Source organism: Phlebotomus papatasi, chromosome 2 (genome assembly GCF_024763615.1).
Source record: "Phlebotomus papatasi isolate M1 chromosome 2, Ppap_2.1, whole genome shotgun sequence".
NCBI classification, from domain to species: domain Eukaryota; kingdom Metazoa; phylum Arthropoda; class Insecta; order Diptera; family Psychodidae; genus Phlebotomus; species Phlebotomus papatasi.
The window spans coordinates 61,693,114-61,710,748 of record NC_077223.1 but is presented as its reverse complement, the minus strand read 5'-3'; the positions used below and the strand labels follow the sequence as shown (position 1 = coordinate 61,710,748).

Sequence of the window (17,635 nt, the reverse complement as noted above, 5' to 3'; positions counted from 1 at the left end):
CCCACGGCTTCATGGGTCCTTCCCAAACAATTTCCCAAAATACACATTGGATAATTCATATAGACGCTGCAGCTCAAAAATTCCAGTGGAAATCGAAAATTTGTCATCGCTGAAGTCCAGGTCTTCAAATATGATGGTCTTTGACTTCTTGTCACAGACACAATCTTTCTGATCAATTGGTCACTTGGAAAATTTTTCACATAAAAAAGACGATATTCTGAAACTGGCCTTAAACGTGCATGCCAAGTTTCTTCTTCGCTCTATCAAGCATAACTTTTTAGGATCGATAAAATTATCTTGCTTTTTGGGATTTTTAAGGCTTCATATTGAGGTCCTTTTTCAATTTCACTTCTCGAACTCAAATAGAAAGAAGTTTATATAATCCACTTTTTTTCAATTTGTGACATAGCTAGATGTCAAACGGTCAGAGATATCGGCTTCCGGTCTTCGACGACCCCCTCCCCCATAGAGTGTCGGCATTACTTGTGGCCTTTGTCTTTACTTATGACCTCCTCGCAAAAAACACTACAGTGTCACAATGTTTTAGAGGTAGTAAAGGCGAATATTTTGTTCTTGAACACCTATATTCGAAAACCATTTCGATATCGAATTTTCGAAGATCAAAGTTTAACCACTTTAGAGGGCCTACTTTCAACAGACTTGCTTAAATTTAAATTCTTTTGAAAGATCTTGAAATTTTCCAACTCGACTGCTTCAGTTTCAATCGATATGAGTGAATATAGCAGCCGTAAATAATTTGCTTTTCTCGGATTTACTGTTTTATTTGTTTGAAAGCTTGTTACTCATACTAAAATATTATAAAACCTACTTTTCTTAAGAAATTTCTTATTTGGGAATGACTTTTTAAATTTACCAATCATTTTAATCGGTAGCAAAGCGGTATGTCCCTACAAAGCATGCGAAAAATTAATACATACAATAAAAATTAATACATGGGTAGCTCTTTCTCGTGAGTTCGAGCACTCCGCAAAACTGGAACGAATTGCCATGTCTTTTAACCATGATCTTACCCTACAAAATTCAACTTAAGAAGTTGACCAAAATTTACATTCAGAAATCATAAATTCCATTGTGTGGTGAAAATGAAGGAAGAAGCGAATTTTTTTAACAGTACCGAGTCTTTTTGGAACTACCAGTATCTCTGACGAGATTTTTGTATGCCAACGGCTTCAGATATCCTTCTAGTAGGGGAATTCTGTAATAATATGACAACGTCATATGACAGATTTTCGTGATAAACTCGGAGGAGCAGAACAACACTAAAACTCAATTAGGGTGGAATAGTTATTGCAAGAAACTTTATGAAGCTCTTAAGTGATATGAATAGGATTTTCGATCGGTTTTTCCGAATCTACCATGTTTTTTGTTTTTAATTTATCATATGATTTTGTCATTTCGGATCCTTGAGCATTTGATTGTGGTCGAAATAGGCCTCAAGGCCTAAGACCTTGGTAAAGGGGTAGATAAGGGGGGAAACAATAAAAAAATGACATTGTCATGCTGTTACAGAATTCCCTACACGATAATATTCCGATACATATTGCCTTTCATTCTGACGCTACAGTTCAAAAATCCCAGTGAAAGTAATAATCTGCTGTCACCGGAAGTCCATACTGTAAAAAACAATGTTACTTTACTTACAGTGATCTGTAGAGATTAACTAGGCGGACATTCGTCCACTTCGTCCTTATACAAAAATAACGTTGAATTATTGCTAATAACGGATTTCAAGGTCAAAGATTAAAAAGGCTCTAGAAAACGCATTTTAAAACCAAATGGTGTAATATTTGGGCTCGATGGAAAGGGTTTGCGATTCCTGAAAAACTTGAGCCGATTCCAATCTATTGTGAACCGGTAATGAACCGATTATAAACCGATAAGTAATTTTTGTCTGGAAATCAATTAAGATTACTTTTAAAACTATTTTATGGAATATTTTGAGTGAATTTTGATTCGGTTCAAATCTGTTGATAACCGATATACGGTAAATGAAGCGGAAGTATTTTTGAGGCATAGTATCTAAGTCACAATTTCGAACACTTCTTATTTTTCTTCTTATTATTAATTATTGTATTTGGTACAAAAGAAATACAATAATTTACGATTTTGTACAAATAATGGCGATGAACTGAAAGAATTTCATCAAGTGATTTTACTAAAACTTTACTCACACACTGAGAAAAAAATAGGCGTGCGATTAACTTTTTTTCCTCAGAACTTTAACACTTTTTAGGTGTAAAAATATACCAACACTTTTTAATGTTAATTTTACACCTTTTCAGGGGTAAAATTAACATGAAAAAGGGTAACTTTAACCCCTAATACTCTAAAAACTGTGCTAAACACGAGAGCTGAGTGGAGAGACCGGGAAGGGGTCATCAATGAACCCGGTGCGGTTGCACTCTTCACAGACGGCTCACGGTTGGACGGCTCCTCTGGAGCCGGGTACCACTGTCCGGAACTCGGAATTGGTGGGTCAGTGCCACTTGGCCGGTATACTACAGTATTCCAGGCCGAGGTCACAGCAATCTTAATTGGGGTTCAGACTCTGACTGAATCTGGGGTTTCTGGCAGGAAAATTAACATATTTTCTGATAGCAGAGCTGCTTTGCTCTCCATATCGGGAAACAAATCCCGCTCTTCGCTGGTGCTCGAGTGCCGGAAAATGTTAGAAACGGTCTCACTTAACTGTGAGATCGGTCTGCATTGGGTACCTGGGTACTGTGGTATTGCGGGTAATGAAGAGGCTGATCGCCTCGCAGTGGCAGGAGCGAAGACCGAATTCATCGGTCCCGAACCTGCCGTGGAAGTGTCGCCCCAAATGAAAAAAACCATCATTGGGGAGGATTTACTCGCACAACATCAAGCGATCTGGACGGCTACAAGCAATTGTCGCGTGTCCAGACTGTTTATGCCACTTGTGGACAGGAAAAGGACGGAGTACCTGGTGAGCAGTAACCGCCGCAAAGCGCGGCAATTTGCTGATCTTCTCACTGGACACTGTCTAAACCAGAGGCCAAATTATTGAGATTCTCACTCCGCGGGAGCGAGCAAAATGTGAGAGACAGTATTATTGAGCTCACGTACTCGATATTTTGCTGGGTGTGCGAGTCGGTTTCTCTCGGCTGCTCAGGAGCTACCGTGTGCGAGTACGGTCGCCATTTTTTTCTTCTTCTTCTTTATTATGTGTTCAAAGTGATTGATTTCTTAACCCCTAAAAGTCGTCAAAATGGGTGATGTGTAAGTATATTTTGTACATTTAAATATTATTTCATCCTATTCAATATTATGTGCAATTCTAATCATTTATTTCTATTTCTTTTATTAAAGCAAAAGAACAACAGGGCGGCAAATGAATATTTTAATAACCTTTATGGAGGACAACATTTCAATTGCCACCGGAAAGGCGGAGGGGACTTCCTATAAGAGTTTCAAGCAGGACAAATGGTTGGAACTTGAGAAGAAGTTGAATGCAGCTGGTCCACCAGCAAGGGATGCTAAAGGTTGGAGAAAGGTATGGACCGACCTCATCCATGAAACGAGAAAGAAAGTTAGAGAAGCAGAAGTCGATCGTGGCACCACAGGGGGAGGGAGGGCACGTCCAGTGAAACTAACTGACATCCAAAATAGAGTCCGGGACCTCTTGGATTTATCGAAAGCAGTCCAAGGTAATCCCGGAATAAATTTTGGATTTGGCGGACTGCAAGAAAAATTTGATGCATCTCAGGCAGGCCCATCCCAGGCGCCAGCCGATCGATCTCGAGCCGGTCCACCGGAAGCCGGCCCTTCGCATGCCGGCCCTTCGCATGCCGGTCCTTCGCATTCCGGTCCTTTCCAAGCCCGTGAAAATGATCCATCGGTTGAATATCCTGCGTTAGATGAAGATTCATGTAGCTCAAATGCTGGGATTGCAGTTCTAAATGAAGCTGAAACCATGGAAGTAAATGGATCGCATGCCAATAAGGGCAAAAATCTGATAAATACAAAAGGATCGACTCTACTAAAGGCATACAATGAAAGATTCGAGTCTACTCTACAATTTCAGAAAGAGCAATTATCTTTCTTTAAAGAAACAAAGAAAGCTTTTGAATATTCTTTTAAAGAATTGATCGATATTTCCAAGGAAACGCAAAATATTTGCAAAATGCAATTTAATTTGGAACGTGAACGCTTTTGCATCGAGAAGAAACGCCTGGAGATTGAGGAAGACACACTGAAGACATTCCAGAATATCCATGAGAGTCTCCGTAATTATTTTGAGAAATAGTTTGAAATAAAAGATCTCTTCTTCCAAAGTATTGCTTTTATTTAACTGATTTTCAAGAACTTAAACTTCATTAATAGAATCACAAGAAGTTTAGATTTACATTATGTATCTTTTTAGGAGTTCCCTGTTGTATTCTCCTTCTTCTCGGAGGGCCGATTGACCATATTCTTGAAAAATATCATCTTCCTCGTCATAACTAATCACGAAATCACCTTCGACGTCTGGAATGTTTTCTAGTTTACAAAAATTATGAAGAGCTACACAGCAATTGATTATGCGTGCCATCTTTATGGGTTTGTATCTAAGTGTTCTTTCAGAAGTCAAAAGTACCCTCCAGCGGTTCTTCAAAACGCCAATTGAATTTTCAATGATCGTTCTTATTTTTGAGAAATTGTTGTTAAATCTGTGAAAAACAAAAAGAAGGTCGTCAAAGCGCACCAGCTTTGCAGAATGCTCGAACTTGTTACTTTTTTGTTGTACCTTATTTGCTCATCCGTTCTTGCATTCCTATACGGTGTAATCAACCATGGTTCGAGCGGATAACCTGAGTCACCTAGGATCCAACATCTTTCGTGTTGAGTACGATTGATGTTGAAAAGAAATTTTCGTTCTTCAGATAAAGCCCAAATAGCTGCATCATGGGTCGCTCCAGGGTGCCGGGCATCAACATAAATAAATTTCTGTTCATGATCACATATTAGTGAAGCATTGATACTGTGAAATCCTTTTCTATTTAGGTATAGATGCTCCTGAGTTGGAGAGGTTATGCCAATCTGTGTGCCATCTGTAAAATCCAACCTATTTCACACAATGCTCAGTTTTTTTATACACTGAACAAAGATTAACATACCTATTACACCTATTGTTGATGGTATTCCGTATTTTTCATAAAATCCTTCTTTAGAGATTTGTCGCTCCTCACGTGTTGTCGGCCACTTAATGTACTTAGACCCAAGGCGCCTCTCAAGAATAGGTAGAAGTTTCTCGAGTATATTACTGACTCCACTTTGGCAAACTCCGAGCAAAAGGTCTTCTCCTACTGGTCTTTGATAGTCTCCGATGGCAAGAAAACGCAAAACCACTAGTACTTGTGTAGCTTTCGGATAAGAAGACCTTCGGAAAGGTTCAGGGATATCGGATTCCACGAGATTCATGATTTCCTCGAACATGGACTTAGTAATCCGAAATAGTTCAGTAAACCTTTAAAATTACGAAAAGTAATATCTTGATTACCCTCATTATTCATAATTTCATAATGTATATAAATTTCTCAGCAAAAAAATTCAAGAAAAGTATTGAATAAATATAATTACAATGAGTATACCGTTTATCAGGAAGATCAAGTGCGAGCTGCCGATTCCGTATACGTCGTCTTAATGCGTTCAGCTCGTCAGCAGCTGCTTCTTCCATCCAATCCTCCAACAGCATTTCGTCCAACATTTCTTGCACCATCAACATTTTCGTGAATACGCCCACTTTTTCTTATTTATCACGATTTTTTCACAACTTTCAGAACCAGACTAAACTTGCTGTTGACAAAAATATAGGTTATGTCAATTCGCCGTTCCATGTGTCACGAAATTTGCCACTTTCGCCTCTCGAGTAGCGCTCAATAATTCCCTCTCTCACTGTATCGAGATGAGTCAACTCGCAGCTCTCGCACTCACTTTGCGAGTGTGAGAACATCATAATTGGCCCTCAGACCTGAGCTAAAAGAAAAGCCGAAGAGAATTTGGTGGTGCCTGTTGGAATTCTTCGAAATGCCGCGAAAATTCACGTAGAAAGAATGACAGGTTTTTTAATGTGAAAATTGTTTAATTCCTTAAAGTTAAGTCATTTTCACAAGAAAATGCTTTTAATAATTTAGTTCAATACAGTTAATTGAGTTAATTGTAAATTATTGTCGATATCACAGCAAAAACATTGGGATGAAATTTTGAGCTGGAAGACTCTTATGTCTCAAAATTCAGGATAGGTTTGAGAAAAATCCTTTGGTACAACATTATTTTGGTTAATAAGGAATGCAAAAGTACATATTAGAAGAAGGTACATGACCTGCTAAGAAGCATAAAATAGAGAAGAAAATATTTTGTGGCATTTTAGAGATTTTTTGCAACCGCAGCGCCGCCAGACGTTTGTAAAGTGAGTTATTTGTGTCTCTATCTCTCTCTCGAGTTGAATCGCGCGATTTAAGAACTTTCCATTTGAAGTGATATTTGCATTTAATTTCTTTGTATTTCTGCAAGATTCAAGTAAAAGGGTGTTTAGTGGACAGCTATCCGTCTTCAGACAAAGATATCAAGAAGACAATTTCTTTCAATATGAGTTTTTATGCCTATTATGTCTTTTTGGCGCAAAAATATTCATCATGGCACCGTGAATGAGCGGGATTAGTGTTACCAGAACGTCAATCTGCAATTTCCATTAGAACTACCAACACAAAATTTCCGATATTACACGACTTTTAACGACCACAGGTTTGGTCTAAACAAACACCTCAACAGATTGGGTGTTGAGTGTAATCCAATCTGTAGAGGTTGTGACAACGCTGAGGAAACGGTCCTACATTATGTATGTGACTGTCCAAGCCTTTACAACACCAGGCGAGCGCTACTTGGAAAAGTGGTGCTAGACTGGAATGACCTCCCAAAATTGAAACCGGCCAGTCTAATGGAATTTATCCGTAAGACTGGCTGGCTCAATTCACAACACCCTTAATTTAGGGACTTATAAGAGGGGATGCATAAGGGGCCCAATCGGAGGCCTGGATGCAGCGGACAGGTTGGCGTGGACACGAGTTTGGAGGGTGGAGCGGCTTTAGCTGAGGATGGAGTCGGGAGTGGAGCTGAAGCAGCTTGAGGACGATGGACGCCGCCTGCGGCCCCCAATTTAAATCTATCTATCTAACCCCTAATACACCTAAAAGGGTAATATTTACACCGATTTTGGATCAATACTGCGGGGTAAAATTAACATTTACGGAATGTTATTTTAACTTTTTCGGATTTCTGTCAGTGCAGTAGGTGTCTTCGTTAAGTATTGACCCGAACCTCCATTTATTGTACAAAAAGAAAAAGATTAGTTTTTTTGTTGTAACGTATATTTTGCTTATAAATAATGTGTCAGAATGCTTCAGGCTGTTGAATTGTGAGAGAATGGAGTGGATTGCTAAACAGCGTGAAACTTGCTAAGGGTACATTTACAAATTATTGTCATGGAACACATAAAAAGTCACCTACGTGACTTACATTCTGAGCCCCTTGTTTGCCTTTGGCGTCTCTATGGACTCACGATATGCCGACCCGGCCTAATTTGTGCCTCATAAACATTTCATTCCAAGTATTTTTTTTTTGATGGAGTAAAAATGTGGGATCTCTTCAATTGGAAAATTCCCAAAGTTCACGAGAAACTTTTTCTGAAATTTTTCACGTGGATTAATAAGGGGGAATTAATGGATTAATTGAGCGTGAAAGTAAAAATTCTCATTTTCCCACAGAATTTTTTTTTTGGCCCACATCTGCCAAAAACAATACACCTAAAATATTCAGCGCAAAATTTTTTTTCACACGAAATAATCCCCATTGTGAGGTATGTTTTGGGCGAAATATTAAATGAAGCTCACCTCTGCCGAAAGCTCAACCCTTCCAATTAAATTGTGATTTTGTTATGAATTTTTCTTCATTCACTCCCAAAATATTTGCCTACGGTGCGGTGTATGCAAGTTTTTGTTCTATATGGGAATTTCCGAGTGACAAAACAAGCACACGGATAGAGGGTGGTGTATTAACTGTTTATTACTGAACGTGGCATGAAAAACAAGGAAAACTATAAAATTCTCAACACACTCACATTATCTCGGAACAAAGTTTTCCATAGAAAAACCATCATGAACTGCGTCAATAAATTTTTGGGTGGGTGTTTATTAAAACTTTTCCCTCAACAGCATAGAATTTCGCAAGCCCCTACAGCTCCATAGGGGGAGGATGGATTCTTTTTTTTCCGCCTCACCAACATTGTTCTTTTGTGTGATTTCTGCCCTCGTCTTCACTTTCGGCAGCCAAACTTCTCACAGTTTAGAGATGCTGAAGAGTGTTGTTTTTTTCCCTAGTAAGTTGCTGGGATAAGGGTGTTTAGGTGGGAGGATTAATGGTACTTAAAATAAATATCACATAGTTTATTGCGTTTTTTGCTAAGAATATTAAGAATCATCAAGGACGCAAATGTGTCACCTTAATGGTTTAGGGGTCATAAAAAAGTTTATAGTTTTGTAGATTTTTCAGAATTTGCAGTTAATTTATTTCTAAAGCATTCAGCATTATTATTATTGGCGTAAAACAAACAGCTGCTTCACTGATGATGTGAGATAATCGGTGTGCTTGCAGTTGGAGTTTAATTTTGCAAAAGTGTCTCGGCTAGAACAGACTTTCGTATTTTTATTTTTAGACTAAAAATATTTTAAATAATTTGCTCAAAATATAATTTGCTCAAAATATGATTTGCTCAATTTGAAACACAATAAACAGTATCAAGCTGCCAAATGAGTTATTTAGTTGTTATATTACTTTGATTGTTGCTTTGATTTTTCGAAGCACAAAATGAAGACCAACACTGTCGAAATTCAAGATACACTAGACTGTCTCAATTCGGGCATTTGGGACCAAAATGTCATCTGAATTAGAGAGATATTCGGGCGACAATTTTTTTGTAATGCAACTATTTTTCATTCATTTGCATACACATATTGAGTTCACATACTCATATTTATGGTAAATTTCATGAAAACTAATAGTGCAAAAACACATCAGAACCAAGACAAACTATGTCAAAGTTGAACATATTTGCTTCATTAGAAAACTTAAAAAATGTCGATGAACTATTTTTTTAAATTTAACTGCTGCCCGAATTAAAAAGTAGCCCGATCTTAAAAGAGCCGTATTACCGAGAGTCTACCGTACTTCATAATTCGAACAGGAAATACTTCAGCCACCTCGTATTTAGACGAAATTAAAACGTAAACATGTTTTTCCTTGGGTTTTCTAAATCGATCTTCGAAAGTTCTTTTTCTTGGACAAACTCCGACTGTGAGCACGCTGAAGTATAAACTTTATAAACTAATATCAAATTATCCGTTTTATTAATACGAACGCACTACACACTAATCTAATAAACAGCTTTTTAGTGAGAAATTTTTGCATAGGGCTCGAAAAGTGATTCCAATAGAACATTTTTTAAATCAAAAAGTTTTCGATTAATTCTATATATGGTATAGGCAAAAAATATTGGAACAAAAATTATAATAAACTACTCTGACTGCCTGAAGATATGTTATATTAAAGTCTCTGTGAACCAAGTGCCTCATAAATTTTTAATTCAAAAGCATATTTATTTGAAAAGTGTTTCTATTGTTCAATTTAAGACCTCTATACTACACACTAGAGAAATTTAGGACGAAGTTTTCACGATGACCACCACCAAAACATATTCGAAAATAAAAAATTCTAGGAGTCGTTTTCGAAATAAACCAAATAAACTTGGTGAAAGGAAAATGAAAAAAAAAAACTTTTCTAGATAATATTGACTTATGCGGAGGGTGAGGGTCGACGAAGACCGGAAATCGATATATTTTACCGTTTGGTCTTTAGACGTGTCACAAGCTTTCGACCAAATAATAAATATTTTATTTTAAATATTTTAATGTCAAGTATGGGTAAAACCATCTCATGAGCGATTAAGTCCGATGAAGTCGGATTGAAAATTTCAATATCTTTCAAAAAAATCCAAATTTAAGCAAATAGGCTGAACTTCAATGTTCAAAAATTTAATATCGTAATGTTTTTTTTTTTGGACATAAGTGTCTAAGAGCGAAATTTTCACCATGGCTATATCCAAAATTTAATAAAAAATTAAAAATGTTAGGAACCGTTTTCGAAATAAATAAAAAAATTAAGAGGAGAAGGGAGTGGGGGAGTAAAGGAAAAAGACTGTCCTAGATAATATTAGTTTATTACCGTTTGGCTTCTAGTCGTGTCACAAGTTGGAAAAAGTGGTTTACTTTAACTGCTCTGTTTTTGAGTTCACTGAGAAAAAAACGAGGGTGCGATTAACTTTTTTTCCTCATAACTTTAACACTTTTTAGGTGTAAAAATATATCAATTTTTTTATGTTAATTTTACACTTTTTAAGGGTAAAATTAACATGAAAAAGTGTAATTTTTACCCCTAATACACCTAAAAAGCATAACGTTTATACCGATTTCGGATCAATAATGCAGAGTAAAGTAAATATTTCTGGAATATTATTTTAACTTTTTCGGACTTCTCTCAGTGTTCGAGCAGTAAAAATTATCATTATTGGAGTTGTGGGCAGCATATAATGTGCAAAAATATCACTGTTTTCCTAAAACTTCTAGGAAAATCTTGAAAATTACATTTATACAGTAAACCAGTGTTTGGGAAATCTTCAGTACAAACACAAACTTATGGATTCAAAGGTTCGTCTTTACTTTAATTCCCTGGTAGGAGAAGGCTTTAAGACTTCTCACACACTCTGGGTTGGCATGATAACTTATATTCGATAGTATCGACTGTCGATTCTGAAAAATTTGAACGACAGTTTCACTTTTTGTGGCTAAAATAGATAGGGGAAAGTATTCTCCCTTCGAACGTTCATGCCTTCGAATAATGTGAATTTTCTTTTAGTTTTCCTAAGAGACTTACACATTTCTAATAAATATTAGTTGGATTATCATCAATTGTTGATAATTCCGTGATAATTTAGTGTAAATCTCTTACTAAAACCAAAAGAAATTCACATTATTCGAAGGCATGAACGTTCGAAGGGAGAGCACTTTCCCCTATTTATCAAGTAACATTCTTTTAGGAATATAAAATTAAATAGTTTAACAATGCGTAAAAAGTTGATAGTCACTTAATCTAATAGATATATACTTATCGATACTATCGATTTGATAGTATCGCAAAGTTATCATTTTACTACTGGTTTCGAACACATCATATTTTGCCCGTATTCCTTTATTAAGTCTGTCCTATTTTTTTCATGATAAGTCAAATTATTTAAACGAATATGAGAAAAATAGAAAATGTTGTAATTCTGAAAGTTTTCCCCTACTCTTTCTTTTATTTAAAATTTCAAAAAATATTAAGCGAAAAATGTTAATTTTGCATCTTTTTCTTTTCAATCAAAAAAAGAAATTTTTTTCTGCGTTGAAACAAGTTTCAATTTCCCTTGCGTTCTGAGGCATTTTCTCACGTTTAGAAAATTGTCGCATATGTAATTAAAAGAACTGGTAAATTAACAAAGAATTTTCCATGAAAGAACAAAATATAGTCAGGGATGAAAGTCTTTTCCATTACAGCAGAGTGTTTTCAAGAAAGTGATGGTGTGTAAGTTGGGATGGAATTTCCGAGCACGTTCAGATCAAATCATTTCTCATGGAATTTTATGTAACATTTTTTTTCTTCTACCACCCCTTGCTGCCGCCCCATCAGGAATTTATTGGAATTTCTCCCTCCCGGTTGAAAGTAGGTTAAAAGTGTCCAACATAATCTTTGCACGCGGCGATAATAATATAAAACTTTGGCAATTTCTACAAATATAGTGTTACACTTTTCCCACATACTCCCCCCCCCCCAGATGGAAAATCTTCCATGGGTGAAAATTGTGGGGACAGAAAGAGATGAGAGACTAAAATGTGGATCATGGCACGACAATGAGATTATATGGCATTCTAAAAGTCAAATACAATAGATAATCTTACCCAAAAATAGAAGACACAAATAGAATCTCTCCAAAAAGCTGGAACTGTTGGTGACCAACTAGAAATTGAGGGGGTAAAAATTATTGGAAAAGTCAAATGATTTCCATGAAAAGCAAAAAGTTTATTTTAGGGTTCATTAGGAGAGTTATTTCCGACAATTTACATCTAATTTTATTCAGAAGCAGATAAATGTTATTTGACGCTGGCAAACAATTTATTTGAAGAGTGTTTATATAAATACCATTTAGGTAGATATCTTACGTCAATCAGTTATAATGTCTTAATTCTAAATTTATAGATAATACAGAATTAATGAGATGCTCTTCTAAGGTGGGAATTACGTCAAATAAGCACTTAATGTACTTTCAATACAAGGAAATCACATTGAAAGAATCTCCATGGAAGATGAAAGACATACGAGATCGCATGCAATCTGTATGGGGATGTCTGACCATAACATGCAACTCCCACCCTCTATTCTTTCATCCAGGTGATTTATCGCTGTGACTTTTCGACCCCAGTCCCTTGGGTCTGCGATAATGGGGATGTTTAGCGGTGATATTTAATCGTGCCTGTCTTCCATCCACCTGACTTATGACTCTCGACGACGAACACCTATTTACATGGCATTATTTATTTATTCACCCGACATTTAGTGCCTGATGAAATGTTCTGTGGAGCTTCCGCGATGGAAGACAGTGACATCCCTAACTGAGTTGATGAATTGCACGAAAAATAATATACTCCTGATGAGATAAAATGCACACCAAGTATTTAGGGAAGTTATAACTGAAAAAGTGTAAAACATACTATAGTATGACTAAATTAAAAAGTTTTGTGAAGGATTCGTAAATCTAACTAAGATATTTATTTGCTGCTCGAAATGAATGAGAGAGCACTAGGGTGGTGTCACCACTTCTCGCCAGTGACCCACTTCTCCCCACCTATAGTTAAATCGAAAAAAATCATATAATATGTATATGAGTGATAAAAAGGATATCAGGAAGAAAAAGCAACGCTGAATATATTTTTTAATAATATTGTCCAAAATAATTGAGTTTGGGCCTTTTCAAGTAGTAATCCACCGTTAAATTGAGGGACTATTAGTTTAATATATCTATAGACAACATATCTAAGTAACTTTGTGTCAAATTTAAGTAACTTTATAATAAGGATTTAAAAATTATAATTAATTTAATTTCAGTTTTTCCTAAAAGTGGCGATAAGTGGTTACTCCACCCTACCTAATATTTCGCTTTTTTCAACTTTCCATCCTTCTGGAGCTTAAACTGTACGAGATTTCGATTTACGATCATCAATGACCCCTTCCTTCCCCTCACAAATCAGTATTTCCTAAAGAAGTAACTTACCTAAACCAATCTCTACCATTTCGAACCACAGAAAAATACTTTTATTTTATCACAGCACTGACCCAAATTTTTTTCATAGATTTCAGGATACGTTCTTCAGTAGTTCAGGGAAAAATTTCGTCCATAGATATTTAGAATCAGTCATCAGTTTTAGCAAAATACATCACTTTTTGTCACAAAATGATTTCGAAAACCTCAAAATTAAAAATACTGAAAATACTAAATAGTATGTTTTAACATATCACTTTTTTTTAATTTTCGGAATCATTTTCTGACAATAATTGTGACGAAGCCATAAGTAAAGATAGGCCACAAATAATGCCGCCAGTCTCAACCAAGTTGCTTCACCGTTAAAGGTCAGTTATTTTGCAAACATTTCTTAATGATTAATATTCAATATCAAGATGATTGGTAAACCAATTCATGAACCAATTTAATTCAGTAGTAAATAGATTACAACCCAAAAGGGGTGGCGAGGCGGCCCAGCTTTTGTGGAATGCGCGAACTCGTCACTTCGATGTTACACTTCTCAAGTATTTTTTGCATGATTTACCGTTTACCGCGGTTTTTAACCGATTTAAAAGGATTCATAGATTACTCAAAAGATCGCCCAAAATGGCTTATTAGGAGTAATAAAATTGATTTTCGGACAAAATTAGTTTGATTGAAATATATATTGGAAAATAGATTAGAAGCGTTTCATGTTTGTCAGAAATTCCCAGACCTTTCCAAAGAGCCCTAATGTGATACGATTCGGTTAAGGCATACGCTCTCTCAAGCATTTAAACGATTTAAACCCTTAGCCTTGAAAATGCGTTATTACCCAGCGAGCACAGTTAGCTAAAAAAAGCAGCATTTTCAGCAAATTTTTCCTGAATCGATCAGCAAAATCCTGGCCGGTGAATAAAAAAGTGTTAACTAAATATACGGAAATTACACTGCCATTGCTTAGTTTCGTATATTAAGGTAAATAGAATTCAGCTGAAAATACATACGCTTTCAGCTGAATTGAAATCGGTTAGCAATAATTGGTTCAATGGATAACCTTGACCTTTGTATATAAATAAAATATCTGCCTGGGTAGCCTCTAAAATACTTCTAAAACAATTCCAAAAAACGCGGTTTTGGACTGGAAGGGGATGGAGGTGGGAGCAAAATGAGGGACATGTTAATGGTCTCAGTGTCGACTTATGGAGAGGTCTCCCGAAAGTTCGTAGTCTCAATCTGTAACCGTTTGACGTCTAGGTCAGACGGACAGACAAACAGATGCATAGACGAGCAAAGAGCGCGTCGTCAAAAAACTCGAAACTCCAAATTTTCATAATTCTACCAAAATACCATCCTCTAAGGGTAAGGAATCGGAATAGTTCAAAATCGAGAGATTACTATGTATGTGGAGCTCAGAATAAGGGCAGAATCACATTGATAATAAAATTTTTTTCCGTAGCCTCATCGTATTTCGTTAATTTACGCATTTTCATTGCAATTCTTACGCAAACTTTCCATTACCGTATTACCTTATCTTATAGTTTGTGGCACTAGGGTAAAATAATATAAGAAAATTGAAGAAATAAAACGAAAATTCGATAAACGGTGAGCAAAAAAACTGTAAGACAAATTAATCGTACAGTTTTTTTGCTCACCGTTTATCGCATTTTCGTTTTATTTCTTCAATTTTCTTATATTATATTCACCTAGTGCCACCGAGTATGAGATAAGGTAATACGGTAATCGAGAATTTGCGTAAGAATTCCAATGAAAATGCGTAAATTAACGAAATACGGTGAGCATTTTACTGTCAATGTGATTCTGCCCTCAAAAAAACATACCCCATGCTTTAACCAAAGGATACTGCTATTTCTCTTGACTTCGAGCAGTACTGTGCAAAAATTATACATATCAGAGAGGTGTATTGGGTGTATTTCGTAAATTCGAGCATTTCACAAAGCTGGATGGGTTTACCAACTTTCTATGTAGCAATTTTTCTTGAAGTTGCAAAATTTTAAAGATTTACGAAACTGAGGTAAATCTCACCTAATATAGGGCTTATAAAATTCATTTAAAATGAGGAATTTCATTGCAAAATTTGCATGTTTTGTTGTAATAGTGATATCGAGTATTACTACCCACAAAAATGCATATTATTTTTGTACTGATTTTTTAAAATTTAAATGAAGATTTCGTATTGTTGAGCTGCGTGTGCTATTATTATTAATCGAGTCGGGATATATTTTTTACAATGTAATCATGTTGCAAAGTTGTATATCCCGTGTTGGATGTATGTGCCAAGTCCATTGTAGACCGGCCAGGAGCGCCTTTTCCGCTATATGGATGCTTCTTCCGTGCCCTCGGAGTTTTTGGGGAGAGGCGATGCATTTTAGTACGTTAGTGAAAATGTATTTTTCTAAACATTCAGTTGCTTGCACCGGGCGGAACTTGAACTCATAACTGTGAGAGTCGAGTCAGATGGGTCCCGGTCAAAATCCCGAAAGCCAAAATCCCGAAAGCCAAAATCCCGAATTCTTAAAAGTATCATAGCTACTCCCACGATTGCACCCGCGCTTGCTGGAGGCAAAGGAAAATCTTCAGTGTCTTGGGAAATTATTCAAAACATTTTCCTTCATATAATTTCATCCCTTTCAGAATTTTGAACATTCGGAATTTTGGCTTTTGGGATTTTGGCTTTCGAGATTTTGGCTGCCACCGGAGTCAGATATCTGATCCACTCAAGAACCAACGCTCTTGCCTATTGTGCGACTGAGATCCCCATGTGTCATTATTGTGTGCATCCCGATTCATTTCGTCTTGCTGTATCACCTTTAACCTAAACCCCCTTTCCCAGTTTCACCAGACTGTTCCATGACGAACAACTGGGTGGAAGTTATATCTTTTTGCATAATTTCTATATGATCCATTGAGGTGAGGTCGATGAGGGGGTGTCCCGAAAAACATATCCCTGAAACGGTGAATCCTCTGAGGAATTCACCATGCAAGAACTGAAGCTTCATAATCATATGTTACGTCACATTTGCATATGCCGCATTTATTTCAATTTGTGCAGAAACATTTGACTATGGTGCTGAAACTATTTGCTCCTTCCTCGATCCCATAAACTTGACCTTTCTCCCTGCTCTTTTTGAATTGTTTCTCGCCACCCGGGAAAACTATACGACATGTCACAGCAATGGTACACCCAGCCCCGTCTAAGTATAATGTCTAATACAATGTTCCGTGCTCAAAGGTATGAATTTCTGCCATGGAATTGAAATTAACATCCCTATTTTGTTCAACTCATACTTTTGAGAAAGTTTTAGTGGAAAGTTGGAGAATTTTTAGGCAATATTTATCACTAGCAGCAAAAATAGATGCATTTGCCATGTTTAGGGCCAATTTCTTTGAACAATCTTTTTACCGGAAGAATAATGTTGATGTTTGAAAAATTCAAGAAGTACAACAAACGACGCTTTAAAAGGATGATTTACAATGAAGTGACTTCGTGTCACCTGATTTTAGCACAAACGACCTAACATTACATCCCAAAGCAATTCAAACGAGCTAAAATTGAGGAAAATGTGAGAGAAGTACTCTCTAAGCATCTGGAATGTCTCTAGTGAATTTTCCCATGAAAGTGATGAAATTCAACACTCAAGGATGACGACCCCAAGTACCTCAGCTTTTCCCGCCCACCCTCCATAAAAGGAAAATTCCAGCGAAAGGCACTATTTAAAAAGCCCACCCCCTCTTGTGGGCGGGTGAGAAAATTTCAGCAATAAATTATTCCGTAGTTTAATTGAAAACCAGTAAGATAGAATTACTTTTAGTACACAGAGTGGTCTCGTTATTGCACGATAATGAATCACTGGGCGAGTTGAGCCACCCAGCATCGTGACGCTGGGGAGAAGACGTCATTGTTAGGAGAGCACACGCCAACGTGGAATGTTGCAAATGTAATGTACTCTGATGACTTTTGGTATGGCGTCATGCTCACATATAAACCACCTCTCCACTAAATTGTCGACATTTATCAACGCTTTATATAGATGTCTTTCCCAACCCATTCAGATGCCACCCAACCAGCAGCAAAATGACTAAGCTTCAAGACAAACGACAGAGCCCCAAAAAGCCAAAACTATATCTTACCTGGAAAATTACTCTCTCAAGGCGTTGCAGTGGTTAAACAGAATCCAAATGAGTACAGAT

The 17,635-nt window shown here is 36.6% G+C and overlaps 1 protein-coding gene across 1 annotated transcript; it reads right to left on the bottom strand.

The window, feature by feature from the left end:
* Window positions 1–4,384: 4,384 nt before the first annotated feature.
* On the bottom strand, window positions 4,385–5,746 carry LOC129801006 (putative nuclease HARBI1). Its single transcript, XM_055845759.1, has 4 exons — window positions 5,613–5,746; window positions 5,139–5,488; window positions 4,769–5,072; window positions 4,385–4,691 (listed from the first exon to the last, which is right to left on the bottom strand). Exons 1-4 carry the CDS (start codon window positions 5,744–5,746, stop codon window positions 4,385–4,387), a joined length of 1,095 nt encoding a protein of 364 aa, XP_055701734.1.
* Window positions 5,747–17,635: the final 11,889 nt, after the last annotated feature.